At 39.9% G+C, this 18916-nt stretch overlaps 1 protein-coding gene across 1 annotated transcript; it reads right to left on the bottom strand.

The window, feature by feature from the left end:
* Positions 1 to 1031: 1031 nt before the first annotated feature.
* On the bottom strand, positions 1032 to 18284 carry LOC145777533 (NXPE family member 3-like). Its single transcript, XM_082588936.1, has 2 exons — positions 17985 to 18284; positions 1032 to 3356 (listed from the first exon to the last, which is right to left on the bottom strand). Exons 1-2 carry the CDS (start codon positions 18248 to 18250, stop codon positions 2381 to 2383), a joined length of 1242 nt encoding a protein of 413 aa, XP_082445062.1. The 5' UTR covers positions 18251 to 18284; the 3' UTR covers positions 1032 to 2380.
* Between the last annotated feature and the right edge of the window lie 632 nt (positions 18285 to 18916).

Below are 18916 nucleotides of genomic sequence, written 5' to 3'. Positions count from 1 at the left end.
CTTAGGGCCTACATATTTTTTAGCGGTAAATTGATAGCCACAGGTAGTCCATTGCAATTAATAAACATCAAACAGCTCACATTATTAATGGTCCTCAAAGGGTCAAGTAGTTAGTTAGTAGTTGTCAAGAATTAAGGATAGCATACGCACTCTCTTTGGAAAACCAGAGGGTATACTAATAGTTGCTCGAAAAAGCAGAGAGTATACTGCGTATACCGTCGTATACCCTCGAATACAGTACTGGGTATACTATACCAATAAACTATTAGGTAGCCTACCAATAAACTATTAGACGAACAAGGCATATCGGTACTCCTCGTTGAATTAGTTTCTTGAATAGGAGGTTGTGGTTTACCCTATCAAATGCTTTCAAAGCATCTAAAAATACAGAGAAAACAGGACTTTTACGTTTTCTGTAGTAAGACACAGCTTGTTTAAGTACAAAAATGCACATATCTGTATTATACTTAGATTTAAAGCCAAATTGATTATCATTTGTTGTGAGATAGTCATTATTGTAAAAAAGTACAACATGCTCAAATAGTTTAGAAACGACAGTAGCAGGAGCAATATAATAGGTCTGTAGTTTGCGATGTCTTTTACGTCACCAGATTTGTTTTTAACAATGGGAACTAATTCAGTTTTAAGACAAGCATTTGGCACATACCCATGAACAATTAAGGCACATATTAAAAAATGGTGAAAGAGATACACTGATACTGAAATCTGCATAAGCAATTTGCTCAGAAGATATTTTATCACAACTAACAGAGCAATTTAATGGCAATTTATGAAACAAAGAAGAAACTGTGTCAGCAGAAGTCAGAAATTGGCTAGTATTGTGATAGCCATGTAGGCCTATATCATTTAAGTGAGATGAAACAAATTCTTCATTGGCAACTTTTTTACTAGTCGAGTTTAGCAACTGATTAAAGTGACACATAATGCTAACCACTTGTGCTGTGATGCCTATTAGGTTTCAGCATATAGAGGGGCATTCAAGATTCATAATGTAGTAGACCACTGCAGAGTCATGTTTAAAAATACTTTACGTTTCTTTTTTCATTCTTTCTTATCAGCAAAGTTAAAAGTATCTGTTGTGATATCTCCTTTTAGATGTGACACAGCTTGAGCGATAGCGTGCCATTGCACAAAAGCAGACCAGCAGGACAAGTCTAAGTTCAGGTCAGTTTTATATGCGATCACCAAAGCATAAAATAATACTTGGTAACAAACTATAAGGATTGAAAAATGGTAGTAGCGACAAACCAGAAGCGTTCAAGCAAGCTCGAGACCAAAATGATATAGGCCCAGGGCCACTAAGAGGATAATTTGGGCCCAGTATCAATGAGACCCTCGAGTACAACATCAAGACACTTCTAAAAAAACACAAGATATTTCAAGGATGTGCGATGGTTTCTTCAAATTGCTCAGCCACTTGGTAAAGTTACGGACCCCTAAATAGGCTAATCCCAGGTCTGGATCCAAAGGCACCACCTGGACCCCTACACAGTATGAAGGTGGACCCCCCTTCATACTGTAGGCCAATTAAGTGTTAGGACTTCAGTGAGATTGCAGTTGTTTACATGGCATCGATATTAGTTTAATAATCAAACTCAAAAACACTATTTTTAACTTCTGTAGCGCCTTATTTTGCATTAGCCTATATGCCATGTCAATTTTTTGGGAATAGCCCCAGATTCACTTTGCATTGCCTACTATATAAGTTTACTGATTTCCCCGCCTGGGGGGCCACCTCTGCCTATAGGGATCTACTTACACTTAGTCTTAGGACAAATATTTCTAAAGAAAATTAAACAAAATTATTTTCTGTCGACTTGTTATAGCCCAGTGTTGCAAGTTTGCTAAATGTTCTGCGTTAATTAGAGTAGCCTTCTTTTTCCAAATAAAACCTAAAATTTGATTTACGTATGTGGGCCGTGGGGCACTACAAGGTACAGTAGCCTAGTTGACCGGGTGTATGGTAATTAACTTTAAAGCCACGGTTTTTCTAATTAAGAAGTCATTGTTAATTTACTACTTTTTTTACAGCAATCTAACTTATAATAGTAACAATATAATCTATATAGCGAAGGAAAATACTCAAAAGTCATCGTACTCTTATAGGAATAGTGTACATCTATGCATGGATCACTGAATTAGATCTATGCTGTGTCAGACCTGCCAATTGAAGTTATATGGCCCATTCTACTGTAGACTAATGTATGTTGAGATAAAAAGTCACATTAGAGTATGAGCTATGGTAGGCTACTAGCCTACTTTAGTAAAAAATCAACAGAATGGGTAAAAAATCAACAGAATATTACGGTAATTCATTCTGTGTGGTACGGTATTGGAATTACTAGATAAACGTTAAAAGTTAGTTTTGCTCGCAAATGTAACTGAAAATCAATAATGCTTCTTGCATTAAAAGAGGTTTCGTAGGATGATAATCTGTAGTAAGAGGCCATAGAGTTGTCATACCCCACAAATTGACAAAAACAACATTTTGTATATTTTTAAAAGTCTCGCGTAATAAAACGTCGTATCTATAAATCAACCATTCAAATGGTCTTTTTGGTGTACTTGATACATTCATTCCTTTTATGACAATTTTAGTTTTTGGAAATCTTTTCAAATGCTTAATTATGGCTGTTTTGATCCCTTGGAGACGATGAATATAAATATATACGTCGTATTGGAGTAAGTGTAAGCCCAAATTCAACATTACAACAACATCTTTGCCTCCCACTTGGATCCCTTCAAACGAGTCACTTATATATGGTCTGGAGTCAGTCGTACCCGGGTTACTGACTGGTGGGCCGTGCCCTCGCATGTATATTGTGATGTTTTTTTCTGTATGTCGCGCCATGCGAGGTCTGAGCCAGAATCTGGTTTGATCTGAAATTGTCAAGTCCATGTTAAATCCTTTCTGGAGCAAAATAAAAAACTGTCGAGTTGTAGAGTCGCCAAACATGTACACAACTTTATGAGCAAAACAAGACATGCAATCTTGTAGTGAAGTAAGGTTGTGATGGTGTTCTAGTGACACCCATCGGCCTTCGTTACAGTACCCCGATGGATGTTTTATAGTTGCAATCTTGTTCCAGTTGTAGCTTTGTACATTTTGCAAAGGTAATCTTTTTACAGTTATCTCTGATCCACACTGAGGGATAAGTCGATATAAGTGGAAGATATTCGATAAATCTGAACGAATATCTAGAGGGGCATCACTAAAGTCACTTATTGCTTCCATAAAGATAATAGGCAAGCACTTTCCAGAGGAAGGACGTGAGCAAAACCATGGCTCTTGGTTTCTTGGATTACTGTAATCACACGGTTCATGGTCTTTAAATCTGAAAATCAAATCGAAGTTAAATTTAAAGAAACAAAGTATTTGCATGCTTGGGATAAAATGGAATACCGGTTAAAAATAGCCTACGGCAGGCCCGGATTTAGGAGGGGCAGAGGGTGCAGGTGCCCCGGGCCCCCGACTTTTGAAGGGCCCCCTACGTGGAAAAAATGTGATTTTGTGTTATTTTTTCTTTCTTTCAGCCTTTGAAGTTTCTGAAAAATGCTGTGCAGTACTGGATTAATGGTACTGTACACGTAGAGGTGGGTTTTCGCGCCGTAGGCTTGAAAAAATTTTTTGCACGGGGCCCCCCTAGTTAAAATTGCCCCGGGCCCCCCATCAGCTAAATCCGGCCCTGGCCTACGGTAGGTTATACTTATATAATGATAGTGATTTAATTTATTAAGAATGGGTGTACAAAAACTATGCTTTCTGCTCTTTATGGCTAATCAAAATTAGTGTCTGCAGTCGATTTGTTGTGGTCTGCCGTCCTTTTTTAACATAACATTTGGATGAAAAAGTAATACGGTTCGAGTGTATACAGTGGCCTACATACCTTTTGCAAATGCAACACAGCAGACAACTGAAAGCTGCAACAAAGTAGGCTACAGACCTATGTTAAAATTTCTTAAAGTGCAACTGCACGATCAAATTAACATTGGCTAGAATCCATTGCCAAGACGTCTGGTACGGGATGAAAAACTTACTTCCTTACAATTCAGGCCCACAGCCAAGAAACCGACCTTTTTCCCACGCTCTCTAGCGCTTCTCTCTCACGCTTCCTGGAAGTGGCAAACTCGTCTACGCCACCTAGCGATATGACGTCACTTGTAGTCGAACTTTGTGGAGACCAAACTAGACGCGATAGGTAAATGCGCTAATTTATAAGGTATCTATAATGAAGACGCATCTTTCAGCCAGCATATTATACAAATTTAGTTGTTGATGCCTGTGTGCCAGGAGTGGTTTGCGATACCCATCGCCGAAGGCTAGTTTCGTAGATTTGAACCGGCAAACTTGGTTACAGTAGCCTATATCGAAAAGATTTTGTATTGTACAATAACGCTTCAACAATCAGTTCAGTTTGTTTTTATTTCAGACCATCACAACGAAAAAACGATATATGGCAAACATAGCAGAGGTCTAGAAAAAGGTAGAAGCGACAAAACGCGGACGTTATAACGTGCATGATAGCCTACCAAAGCAGGACAATCAGTTTAAAATATGGCACGGTCGCAACATCATTGTGGCTGTTTTCTGAATCCAGCATAATCCCCATCATCGCTGGGGCTTTTTCTACGAATAAAAGAGACAATGCAGGATGGCAGCACGACTCTGTTCGACTTGCCCAAAACTTCTCCATCCAACAGCCTCTCCAGCACGTGCCTATAAGCGACCAGCCTGAGAGGCATAACAGCTTCGTTAAGTACGAATGGAACAATTATGCAACTAGCTTTTGAAAGGCTGTTGAACAGTAAACAACATTACTCACTCATTTGACAACTTTCCATTGCGTAGTCTGGGCTTGTCATCTTTTTCCCAATTTTCAAAATCATGCTCAAGAAAGAGATTTGAGCAGATAACACTGCTAGGAAAGGGTCCATTCCACATACGGACTTGATGAGCAAACCTGCACCACTTAATTTGCAAATGTTGATCGTTCGGGAAGGCAAAAAATGTCACCTTGCAACAGGAACAAATTTTGTGTGACAGATAGAGAACATTTTCACCATTTTAGGCCTAAATATTTAGTTCAGAACTACAATAATCTAAGAAACGAAATTGCTAGAAAAATGTTTTCTTTTAAAAGTTCATTTTTCCAAGAGATACATTTGAACGAAAGACTTGAAACTTACAAGAATGTTACATGACATTGGTTAAGACGTATGCTTTCTTTATGGGCCTATGACAGCTTTGGTCAGTCTCTTAAACCAACAATCTCAATGAACAAGACAACAGACCTGGCTTATTTTTTCAAACTAGAGGTTGCAAAGAGCCTATACTACTTGCTTTCACATAAAAAGCACGTGCCACGAGATCGAAGCAGCGAAAAAAAACCTCTTCCCTCTAAGTCTCTAAGACTAAGCCAACCAAAGCACTTGCAAAACCGATAGTCGCTCCGAGGTCTGACTACAAGTGACGTCATAATCCGCGTGTTGCGCAATGCAATCCGCCATTACAGGAACGTGGCCAAAAATACAAGCGCGTGGAAAACCATGGTTTTGATAATTTTTACTGAGATAAATATAACCTTAAAATGCAAGGGCGAGGTTGGTATTTATAGATTGAAACATGCTCTTTCAGATAAAGTGAGGTCAAAGTCATCGTGCAGTTGCACTTTAAACGAGGGCTATTCGCAACACTGAAGAAAGTAAGACTTGTTCCATGTTTGTAGAGCGTGAGTGGGTGCTGGATCATTGGTCATCGACAATTAGACATTTAAGCTACGTAGATATAGATTTAAATGAAAACATCAAAAGTGCTCAAAGCCACATGGAAGGATTAGCCTACACTATGTAACACAATTTTTGTTTGGCTACTCTTTTTGATGCCTCTTTATGTATTTTTGGGTGCTGAGTTCAAAAATCCAATTAGTTTTTTCGTAGCCTATCATTGTTACTTTTTGAGATATTCAATTTTTTTGTTTTATTTGATGTAGCTGTAACTCGCAAATTGTGTTATACTCTTGCAGTTGATTTCAACTCGACATCAAGGTCTATATTATCTAATGGTTGAAAAAAACAAACTCTCTACCCAAGTTAAATCAGACTACTGTGTATCAAACGCTTGTTCTTTCTATTTTTACATATGTTTGTCGTATCCAGGTTTACACCTGGTGGTTGAAGATTTAGATGAAGTGGACGGGAAGGCAAGGAAGCCAATCTTCGTGTCCACTTTCAGGCATGCCTTTAAGTGTCCTGCCAAAGACACACCCGCGTGCTCATGAGCGGTGTCGAACCGGCGTCCTTTCGACTGCCGTTCCAGCGCTCTCGGCTATGCAGCCGACTTTGTGAAAGATAATAATAATGTTATGGTTTTATTTATTGTCGCTCTACAACAGCTAAGGTCTTTTAGCGACAGGGCTCATTTTTAATTTGTATCAGGTTTACGATGTTATCACATTATTACCCGACTCATTCTCACTGCGCTATGCAGGATAGAACACAATCGGTACCGTTTTTAAAGTCTTCGGTTTGACCCGACCTGGAATCGATCTCAGATCTACCAGCACCAGAGCCGAAGGCGAAACCACTCGGCCACTGAGCTGGTTCTTTGTGAAAGATGAAAACCAACTGTTATAGTCGTCATTTTATTTACCTTGATTTTATGTAACTTGTGACCTGCCTCACTACATAATTACATTCAGCGTTTTCTGGTACAGACGCTGGAATTGATTACCACCGCACAACGCGTGTAATCAATTAAGCGTTCTGTACCATGTTCCTTAGTTGATTGTTTTGCGTTTCTTTCATACTATATATTGCGTTGCTTTGATACACTGAATCAGTAAGTAAAAAGAGGTAAATGGTTTTCTCACTTGGTTGGCTACTACTGTTGTTATTGCTTATTTTATATTAAACGTCTGGAAGTACAACAGCATTTAACTGGCGTCGCCAGCAGGAGCTTTACAGAATTTCTACAGGATTTTAGAAACATGGAGAAACTGATAGAAGTCATGCAACAACAAATTGTCAACCAAGAACAACGTCATCAAGATCAAATTCAACTCATCCAATCAAATGCCAACCAACAACTTGCCAAACAAGAACAACATCAACAAGAACAAGAAAGGCGCCACCAAGAACAACAATGAGAAATACGAGCCCAAACTGCGAGATCACAGCCAACAACAATACAACAGCAGGTATCTTTACCTAAGTTCGTAACGTTCGATGCCACCACTGAACTGTGGGCAGACTATTGAAAGAGGTTTAACACCTTTGTAGCAGCACATTCAGTCGCACAAGACAAAATGCCGCAGGTTTTTCTCACCAATCCATCACCTACAATCTACAAAATGTTAACAAATTTGGCTGCGCGCAGAAAACAAACCCAAAGGAAGTCAACGATCTCACCATGACGGAAATTACAAATTACATGGCTCAACAATTCGACCCAAAACGCTTCATCGTGAGGGAGCGATTCCGTTTCTGGAGCGAAATGAAGCGCAAGCCCGGTGAAACAGCTCAAGAACTAGCCGTCCGCATACGCCAAGCAGCTGCCACCTGTGACTTCTCGTCCATTTCAAATCCATTGGACGAAGCTTCACGTACTGGTTTTATTTGTTCAATAGGTAACGAGGCAGTGCTTAAGGCGTTATTCAAAATCAGAGCTGATGAACTTACTTTCAAACGTGCGGTGGAGGTTGCATCAGAAACCGAAGAGGCAGCCAAGGTGGCCACAGAAACTGTTTACGGCACTCCACCAGCACCAGTTGCGAAAGTAAGGACCATCAGCAAACCTCCAAAAACTAGGCAACTTACAGGTACTTTCTTTATTTCTAAAAATAAAGAATGCTATCGCTGTGGTAATTCCAACCACAACGCCAATGACTGTAGGTTTAAGAAAGCCACCTGCCATTTCTGCAATATTACGGGACACTTACAGAGTGATTGTCGAAAGAAAGCTAGACAGTTCAAACCTTCTAAGGTAAATTGTATCGAGGAAATTAACATGCTCTTTAGTTCTTGCAGAAAACGTCGAAATTCAAAGTTGGACGTACCGATCTCCATTAATTCGGTAACCACACACTTAGAACTGGACGCTGCTACGAATGGAAATTTACTTTCCAGCGACGTCTGGACTCGGGTAGGCGCACCTCAATTGCAAGCACCAGTGTCGCAGTTCCAATCTGCTACCAAACATCTAGTACCAATCACGGGTTCTTTCACGGCCCAGGTAACTTGTCCTTCCACGGGAAGGTCAGATAATATTCCTTTTGTAGTCACGACAGTCAAGAGACTAAACTTGCTAGGTCATGATGCAATCTCGTCTTTAGGAATTTCTATCGATATATTCCTTCTGTCTAACTATTCCACTTTACAGAGTATCCAGTCAAACGACAAGCCTGAAAAGAGTCTGGAGAAAGCATGCTCCCTCTTATGTGACGAGTTCAAAGATGTTTTTAAGCCTGAACTCGGGTGCTTACGAGATTATGAACTAGACATAGATTTTAAGTCTGATGCTAAACCTGTTTTTCTCAAACCTAGGCCTGTACCTTTCGCGCTAAAGGAGGACTTAGCACAAGCCTATGATTCGGGTATTGCACGTGGTGTATGGACACCAGTTCAGTTTTGCGATTGGGGCACACCGGTTGTTCCAGTCCGTAAGCCTTCAAATTCTTCAGAAGCGAATGCCAAGTTACGCATATGTGACGATTATTTAGTCACAGTGAACCCTTCCCTGGAGACTCATCGTCACCCGTTACCCTTACCAAAAGGCTTATTGCAAAAGTTGGGTGGTGGGTATGGTTTCAGCAAGATAGACTTGGCTGATGCCTACAATCAGATTCGACTTGGTCCTGACCAGTGGCGTAGCTAGGGAATGTGCCGCCCGGGGCGGATTCAGATTTTGCCGCCCTTTCAAGAAAAAGCATGTGAAAATGAAATTATTTTAATTGACTTAAAGTGGAATTATTGTATGTTTTAAATTAGTAACGTAGCCAGTAATTTTGAAAGGAGGGGTTTTAAGGGCCGGCGGGCGAAGGCGTCCTTGCCAAAAACGACACCCAGCGGCGGGGGGTCTGAGGGGCCTTCCCCAGAAAATTTTAAAAAATTACTTTGGATTTGGTGCATTCTGAGAGCATTTTCAACAAAAATGTGGGTATAAATCCCCTAGTATAAATATTCCTGTAAAATGGTGCTGTCCGGTGGCATAGAAAAAGAATAAGATCATGTTTTCTTGGGAATTTTTCGGTAACTTAATAAAGCTAAGTCTCTATGTTTTCTTTTTGCTAATTCCTGGCTGAGATATTTGAATGTTTGGTATTGGCAAAACTCGCTCTTTTAATGGAGTTTGGTTTAAAATTAGGCAAACTTTTTTTAGAGACATAGAGACTGAAAGCATCATTTTCAATATCGTGACGTCACATGCGTGCCAAAGGGGGGTTGTAACCCCCAAACCCCTCCTCCCCCCTGGCTACGCCACTGTTTTGAACGTTGCCATTCTGTTTGCTTTTATTTTCCGTGTACGTTTGCATTATCAAAAAAAAAAACGTCCTGTCTGAAAGTGCCGCCCCCCAGACGTGCCGCCCGGGGCGGTCCGCCCCCCTGGCTACGCCACTGGTCCTGACAGTCGAAAACGACTCGCAATAAGCACTCACCGTGGCGTACTTTTACAAAATGTTTTACCTTTTGGCATATCTTCTGCTCCAGGTTATTTCCAGAAGATCATGGACGACCTTACAGCCGACCTTCCAGGGGTCGCAGTCTACCTAGACGACATTCTTGTCAGTGGCACTACTGCTGAGGAGCATCTCCAGAATCTTAGACGGCTCCTCGATCGACTTCACTAAAAAGGCCTGAGGTGTAGAAAGGACAAGTGTAAGTTTGCACAACCTCAGGTAGAGTATTTCGGACACATTTTGTCCAGGCAGGGCATCTCCAAAGGTCCTAAGGTAAACGCCATACTGGAGATGTCTGCCCCCACTGACGTATCTTCTCTTCGTTCGTTTTTAGGTTCCTTACAATTTTACTCGAAGTTTCTACCGTTGAACGCTTCCACTGTAGCAGAACCACTATACCATCTCAAGATAAAGGACATTTCTTGGAGATGGCGAAAACAAGAGAAAAACTCTTGTTTAGCTGAAGCATTATCTTTCTACTGAAGAGGTTCTTACACATTTCAATGCGTCACTTCCGGTAGGTATCGCATATGATGCTTCTAGTGTGGGCATCGGTGCTACTTTGTTTCACCGTTACCCAGATGGCACAGAACGGCCTATAGCAAACGTTTCAATGATATTAACAGCTTCGCAGAGAAACTATAGCCAAATCCAAAAAGAGGCTTTGTCGATAATTTTTGCGCTAAAGAAATTCTATCAATATCTTTTTGGTAGATCATTCATTTTGGTCACAGATCATAAACCATTGCTTAGTCGTTTTGGCCCCACCAAATCGACACCTTCTTTGGCAGCAAATCGTTTGGCTCGTTGGGCACTCTTTTTGTCGCAATTTACATACACTATTGAGTACAGGAAGACGAAGGATCATCCAAACGCTGATGCTTTGAGTCGCTTACCAGCAGGAGGGGATAAAGTCTTCGATGAAGAGGAAAGTGCGGATGACATTGATACCGTCTGCGCTATCGATGCTTTGGATTTGCAGGTCCAGACCCCAAATGCTGCCTCACTACGTAAAGAATCTTCTAAAGATCCTACCATTTCCACGGTAATGCATTTCATTCATGAAGGATGGCCGGCCAAGTCTTCCCCACAAGAAAGACCCGGTCGAACCGTTTCGTAAGTACGCAGACTATCTTTCTACTTGTTAGGGATGTCTACTTTACGGTTCCAGAGTGGTCATCCCGTCCAAACTTCGTCCTTCCGTCCTACAATTGCTTCATGAGGGACATTTCGGCATTGAGAGAATGAAGCAGTTGGCAAGAACGTCCTCTACTGGCCAAACATCGATCGAGACATAACGGAACTTTGCCACAAGTGTAGTACCGTACCTGTGGCGAATACCAACCGCAATCTAAAACCCAGGTCCAATCATGGACGGTTCCAGAAGCACCGTGGAGTCGCTTACACATAGATCATGCGGTAGAATTCATGGGTTACCATTGGTTACTCAGCATTGATGCTTTTTCTAAATACCCATGTATTCATGCTACTACTTCCTTATCGTCATCAACTTACTAGAAGAAGATTTTGCTCATTTCGGCTATCCCCATACTATAGTTACCGATAATGCTACTACTTTTAAATCCACAGAATTTCAAACTTTCTGTAAGGAGAAGAGTACGGTACACATCATGGGTGCCCCTTACCATCCGGAAACCAATGGAGCGGCGGAGCGCCTCGTATGTACGTTCAAGCAAGCACTTCGCAAATCTTCCCTACCCCCGAAGCAGGCCGTCTTGGAGTTCCTACAGCAGTATCGACGCACGCCCACTCCGAGTGGCTACTCTCCAAGCCAATTACTCAACAATCGTCAGATTCGAACCAAGATCGACACGCTTCTCCCCGCACCGTCTCAAGTGGTACCCCGACAAAACCCTCACAACACGGACGCCTCCGAAGGTACAAAACGACATTTCAAACCGGGAGATCCCTGTTACGCGCTATCATTCACTCCACGACGGAGCCAGGATCCTCGTTGGGTTCCAGCCGAGGTGATTAAGCGACAAGGTAGCCGAATCTTCCTGGCACGTCTGCTGCCACATGGTCCGACGTGGAGGCGCCATATGGACCAACTGCAACCTCGCTATATGCATCATCGGAGGACTAGGAGCCGGGAGAAACTCCTGCACCAACAGTCGACTCCTCCGCTGTCTCCACCTCAGCTCGAACGGATTCGGACGACACACCGACTGTACCGGAATTCGGGCCACTCAACCCACGAAGGTCGAGCCGTCGCCGCAGACCTCCGGCTTGTTTCCGACTTTGAGTTTTAGTGTTTAATTCGGTGGCTTGTTCATATTTTTCTTTGTGTATAAAAATTATTGGGAGAGGTGTTATAGTCGTCATTTTATTTACGTTGATTTTAACTTGTGACCTGCCTCACTACATAATAACATTCAGCGTTTTCTGGTACAGACGCTGGAATTGATTACCACCGCACAACGCGTGTAATCAATTAAGCGTTCTGTACCACGTTCCTTAGTTGATTGTTTTGCGTTTCTTTCATACTATAAATTGCGTTGCTTTGATACACTGAATCAGTAAGTAACAAGAGGTTAATGGTTTTCTCACTTGGTTGGCTACTACTGTTATTATTGCTTATTTTATATTAAACGTCTGGAAATACAACACCAACATTAAAACTTCAAAATACCATTAACACATCACACACTTATTGAAAAGAATTTTCAAAATTTCGTACACTGAACATATTCGTAATGACTTGTTACACAGTGCTGTAGGAAAAACTCTTCCTTCAACAAATCAGCAAACGTCAGCTTATGGTTGAGACATAGTGCGACATGTACTAATTCATTGTGTGTGTAATGTGTTAACGGTATTTTGAAGTTTGAATGTTGGTTTCCATGTGTTCACAAACATGTAAAAATATTTAAAAAAAAACAAGCGTTTGATACACAGTAGTTTGAGTTTTAAAGATAATTATTATTGTTATTTATTTGCATCAGACACAAAGTTCATAGAATTCATACAGGGATTATTGTGAACAATCATCACACAAAATATCAGAATAATACAACACCATGCAGGCTATATCAAACAATATACAAAATACTGTTGTAGTGAATATAAAATGTGAAATTGAAATAGTATACAGAAGACATAAGATTGCGCAAAAGTGAATTATTAGATCTTTTGCAGCGTTCTACAAATGCATGAATATTGAATAATGACAAAGTAGGCTGCTGTTCCATATAATGTGTAAATGTGATCGCTTGCTAACGTTAAATCTTACTGGTTGGTTGTATGAACAAACTGAGCTCGTAATTTCATTCCAATTACTTTTGTGCTGCAACTGCGTGTATAGGCTACTATTGTAACCTATGGTACCCGGACATTTTGCCGAAAGACATTTTGCCGAAAGACATTTTGCCGAAACCCATTTTGCCGAAACCCATTTTGCCGAAAGACATTTTGCCAGGGGCGTATCCTCAATGGAAGCAAGGGAAGCATTGCTTCCCCTGTCAAAATTGAAAAAAGAGAAGCTGATATTTTTCAGTAAAACGATTTCGTAATTTCTTTACCTAAATGCGATTTAGAACGGTTTTTAACTCATGCCCCCCCCGTATGATTTTAACTCGGTTTTAATTTTAAAAAAGTTGGAAGCCAACGGAAGCGAAGATTCGTATTGCATCCGTTGCTCTCGTTTTTGCAATAAGAAGAAACAAGTTTGAAAGAAAGGAAAAAAGCAGCGCAAAGTTTTCGCAATTTACGTTTCTTTTAACTAATCGCTGAAAGCGATTTAAAAATTGCTTCCAGTCGCGGGGTTGCCAGATTAGCTAAATTCCGCGAATTCGTTTTTTTTTTAAATAACTCTTCAAAATGCATAATAATCAATATTTCTCTAATATTGTAACCTTACCAGATGAAACCATATTCAACATTGTTCAATACATGTTCTATACTTGTTTAATACTCGTAATGTGGCGGATCAAAACTCATCCGCTACTTTTATAGGCTAACTTGCTATTTTTTGGGCTACTTTCAGAATTATTTTTGCTACAATTTATTAAAATCCACTACAAGTTATAAAATATATATGTAAATTTTATTATTTTTGATAGAAACAGGTAAATATATCCATTTGGCCTTTTTTGTTTAATATTTTCTTTGGTAGGCTACGAGTTAACCAAGACCTTGTTTTGGCCTTTTCTTTTTATTATTTTTGCTTTAAGACTTTTTCATAATCTGGCAACTCTGCTCTGTTGGATGTTGTGCCAGTGAGCTATGTAATGAAAAAATCTAGGGCACTGTATGGTTATCCAAGGTTGCCATATTGGCGTTTTTCCTGCCAAATTCCACGAATTTGGCGTTTTTTGAAAGCGTTTGGCAGGAGAAAATTACGTTTGGCAGTTTGGCATTTTTTTGGCATTTTTTACTTTAGTGTTTTTTTGGCATCTTTTGGCGTTTTTTTGTAATTATTGCCGGTACAACTCACCACTACAGTTTTTCAAAAACTTTTATCAATGAAAGTCCATCAAAAAACTTTAATTTAAGGTCTGGAAACTCCGAATTCCTAATTTATTCAAATGGAAGCTCCAGAGGCCACTGGCCAGTCACCAACCAAAGTTGGAGTTGGACTGGACAGCTGAAGGGAGGCGTTTTTGACATTTATTTTCTTGCCAATGGACCAGTAAGTGTTAACAGATTATGGTTAATGATGCGATGTCGCACCGTTTGAGTTGAAGTAGCCTTAGTAAAACAAACAAATTTATTTTCATACGAGTCAGTTCAATCATGAACAGATAAAAATCGATTTTGATCAGTTAGTAGCTAGATCATCTTCAGTTAAGCTTATTCAAATAGAATATCTGCAGATTGCGCCGCAAAAGTTTTAAACAGTTGTTTAATATTATGAATGCATGTAAAAACCCATCGGATGCCAGAATAGCTCCACATCCATTTGTAAAAACATGCACTACAAGATGGCTTGTGAGAGAGAAAGTTCTTTACAACTTACCATATCAACCAATTGTAATGAGCTTATCGCAGCAGAAAATGCTCAATCAAGACCTGATGCCAGATATAAAACACGTTTGTAATGGATTGCAAAATTATCTGTATTTTGTGTTTTCTACACCAATCGTCCAAGAAGTTGAGGGCGTCAATGCAGATGCCATGCATTTGTGCTAATAACTGTAGCCTCTTGACATGCAAAGTTATCAGGTGTAGGTGTATTCCCTTCATGCCATTAACATTGTGAAAATCCTTAACCCTCGAAAGTGTTTGTGATATTTGCCAATGGTGTTTCCTGACATTGTTCACTTTTCTCCTGTTGAAGTTTATTGCTGAGTTTTTTGTTTTTCAGACTTTGGGTAGGTTGGTTAATATAAAGCATGCATTAAATGAATGGCCTACTGTAAAAAGTAGATATGTGGGACAGAATATTTGTGTCGCCAAGCAAGGAAAACAAACCTGAACTAACATACCACTACCAGTGATTCTGATAATGAGGAATGCCATTGCATGCAGGTTAAACTTATAAAACCTGCTAGAAAAGCAGCCCTCCCCCATAGATTCCCCCAGGCCAGTTGGTCTTTATCACCTTCCTCTGATTGCGCTTGATTGATACCGGTACCGTACTTGATAGCTCCAACTATGTGGCTGCCTCCTACAACCTTTGAAAGTTTGTTTTAAATTAGCTTGATACATGCAGTTTGTGTTTCATTATTCATACTAAGGGGTCTATCAAGTTAAATTAAGACAATATGATATACCATCAGAACTATATTTGATTGATTGCTTTTTTTGATTGCTTGAATCTTTATCCTCGGACTGGGAAAGCTTCTTGCAGAGCTTAATCCTGGCAGTTTCGCATACTTGTAGAGGCTTCGGATCACTGACGCAGGCCCGGTCACCGAGATTGACAGAGTGAAGTTTCCGATTGTTGAAGTCTTGTTGCCGGGGAACTATTCCATCCAATAGATGCCGCTGAATGGAGAGCAGTCCTTAACGTGCGTTGCTCAAGCGCACACCCCGAGAGTCGAACCAGCGCCGCTTGATCTTGAAGTTTCTTCGTTCCAGAAATGACGCGCTAACCAATTGAGCTATCGGGGCGGTAAAGTATTTAGCACCCTATTTAGCACCTATTTTCTATTTAGCACCTTTTTTATTATTTGAGTATTTAGCACCATATATTCTGGTGTATGCCTTGCTGGTTAGCAGAACAAGCCGCACTAACAGTTTGGCAGTTTTTTTGGCAGTTTTTTTGAAACCCTGAAAAATTTGGCAGTTTTTTGGCGGTTTTTATGAAACATTTGGCAGGCAAAGCTATTTTGGATCTGGCAACCCTGGGTTATACTGTAATATCGGCCTTGTAAGCAAAAGTTTGAGCCAAATGTTGGCTTTACACTGTTATCCTGGCTGGATAGACTTTGGAATAAGACAGTATATGTGAGGTCTAAGCTAGACTTGACTTTGTAGCTGAGTTTTTGGTGTTCTCTAATTATAGTCGCATTTTTTGCCTATTGCCCGTTCGTGTGTAAGAGCTACCTTTAATAAGTTAATAGCTGTTTATCTGCTAATAAATTTCATACAAAAATTACCCTAAAAGTGTTTCCAGAAAGCAGTATAATTCATTATTTGAGTGTAATTTTGCAAAAATTTTCCGGGGGAGCATGCCCCCGGACCCCCCTAGAAAACACGTGCCTTCGGCACGCTCTATTCCCCTACGAGTTTTATTGCTTCCCTTGCTCAACCAACCAGGATACGCCACTGCATTTTGCCGAATGGACATTTTGCCGAAACTCATTTTGCCAAAAGGACTAATTGCCGAAAGGACTAAATGCCGAATGGACAAATTGCCGAAATTATACAAATGCATTTTATGTATTATCATAACCTAATAACACATAAATGTCATTCACAAACAGATTTCACTCACAAATTATGTGCGACAGCGCGTAAGTATCCGACAGAAGTGTTATATGTATAAGCGAACGTCTAATACTGATCTCCAAAACCTGTGGAGACTGCATAGCCTATAGCCTATACTTATAGATGAGACTTGGTGTCACTTCAAACTAATACTGATTTCCAAAAACTGTGGATACTGTATATAAAGCAATTTTTAGGCAAACAACAGTAGCAAAGTAATTACTACAGTATTTCAAAGCCACTGCTTGCATGGTAACGAGACTTGGTGTCACTTCAAAATAATTATCAGTTCAAAGGCATTGCTTGCATAGCAATGAGACTTGCGACTTGGTGTCACTTCAAAATAATTACCAGTTCAAAGGCACTGCTTGCATAGTAACGAGACTTGGTGTTGCTTCAAAGTAATTTTTAGGCAAACAAACTGTAGCAAAGTGATTCTATTTCAAAAGCACTGCTTGCATAGTAACGAGACTTTGTGTCACTTCAAAGTAATTTTTTTCCAAATTGTTTCGGCAATTTGTCCATTCGGCAATTAGTCCTTTCGGCAATTAGTCCGTTCGGCAATTAGTCCTTTAGGCAATTTGTCCATTCGGCAAAATGTCCTTTGGCATAATGTCCTTTCGGCAAAATGTCTTTCGGCAAAATGTCTGCGCACGGTAACCTTTGATGCCTTTTATTTTTGTATTTTTCTTTTTTGTGTGATTTGAATATGGACATTCATGTGTGATGTGAATATATAATAATAATAATAATACTTTCCTATTATCAAAACTGATCAAAGGCAAACAGCGCAAACTTTCAAGCAAAAGCTTGGACCCCTTGAAGAATACAGCCGGAGGAACTGAGACAGTTGAATAATGCCGATTATGAAGACTTATTGTTATTGCTGCTATTTTGCACGCAACTGGTGTGAAATAAATTATTATTATCATTATAAAAGGACGTGAGAAAGTGCTGTGACTACTGACGAGTTCACTGGGTGTTTTACCTATAATCTCTATGGTAAAGTGCGATTATGATCTTCCAGTCATTCCAAAAGGGCTTGCGAGAGCTTGTTGATAACTCTGAAGTGGTGCAAACAAATAGTTGAAAAGCACTGGCCTACACAGTTAGTTGCTTTCATTTTTACATGTCGTTTTCTTGCATGTTTCACAGCCGCGTGTCCTTATGCGTGCGAGCCAACTCTTTATACGTACGGTACCCAAATTAGATATAACTAATGGACTGATTGTATGCTAAGCTTACACATCTGCACTTAACCACTTGACTACATGTCGAAAAAATAAATATTTGATCTTCAATATTGACCTATTAGCTTTCTCAACACGCAAAGTGTAGGCTACCTTATTGTAAACTACGTACAGCACGTAATACCATAGTATGAGCTGTGCTTACCTGTCGTACAACGGTAAGTCAGCATTGCACTCTGTTTTTTCTTTAGATGATAAAATAGCTTCAAATGTAAAACTTCCGTGAATTCGTGCTGCTGTCCATTCGTGAAGATGAAAAATTCCTTCGACCGAAAGAACAAGCAGCACTTCTAGCCTGAACGTGCCTTCGACAGGCAGAACTGCTTCTATTGTGTATGTCCCGTCAGAGTGATCTATGACACTACATGGAATCCCATCTTGTAGTTGCTTTTTTCCTTTTTCTTTAGGCATAACTTTTATTAACCTTGCTCGAAAGTAATCTCCACCGAAAGTCTTGTTGCGAGCAAAAGAGTCTTTTGCTTGAATACGAATTTTAAGAACGTCACTAACATTGTACGTTGTTGGATTGTTGTGAAAGAATAATGATGCGGATGACGTTATACTTTTGGGATTTTTGCTTGGGTTAAACTGTTTGTATTTTTCAAAGCCGCCTGATAAAGCAGGAAAATAACTTAACCACCGCGGTAAATCTTTGATAAATGAATCATAAGAAAACTTGGCTGTTGCATTTATCGGCATCCCGTCTTTGTCTTTATAAATCATTCCAAAATATTGAGAATTTGGATCTAGAGCTTCCTTCGGTATCCTTGCGTGATCTTCATCACTTTTCTGTAATTTCACAAGTTTATCGTTTTTGAGATAGTCTTTGTTTTTATCTTTTTTGACTTCAAGATCTTCTTTAACTTTCACCCATTGCAATTCACTGACGCTGCTGTGATGTACTTCTTTATCATTTTGAGGTAATGGATATGGATTTTTTTCGTTTATATGCCAAAACGAAAACCCATTCTTTATGCTGTATATGAAGCAAATAAAAGTTATAACAATTACCACTATCACCACTTTATGTTTTAACATCTTAAAACGTGACAACAAAGCGTTTAGAATGTTTGATTA

Source organism: Aplidium turbinatum, chromosome 9, assembly GCF_918807975.1.
Source record: "Aplidium turbinatum chromosome 9, kaAplTurb1.1, whole genome shotgun sequence".
NCBI classification, from domain to species: Eukaryota; Metazoa; Chordata; class Ascidiacea; order Aplousobranchia; family Polyclinidae; genus Aplidium; species Aplidium turbinatum.
The sequence above is the reverse complement of the archived record's forward strand: the minus strand, read 5'-3'. Positions and strand labels throughout refer to the sequence as shown.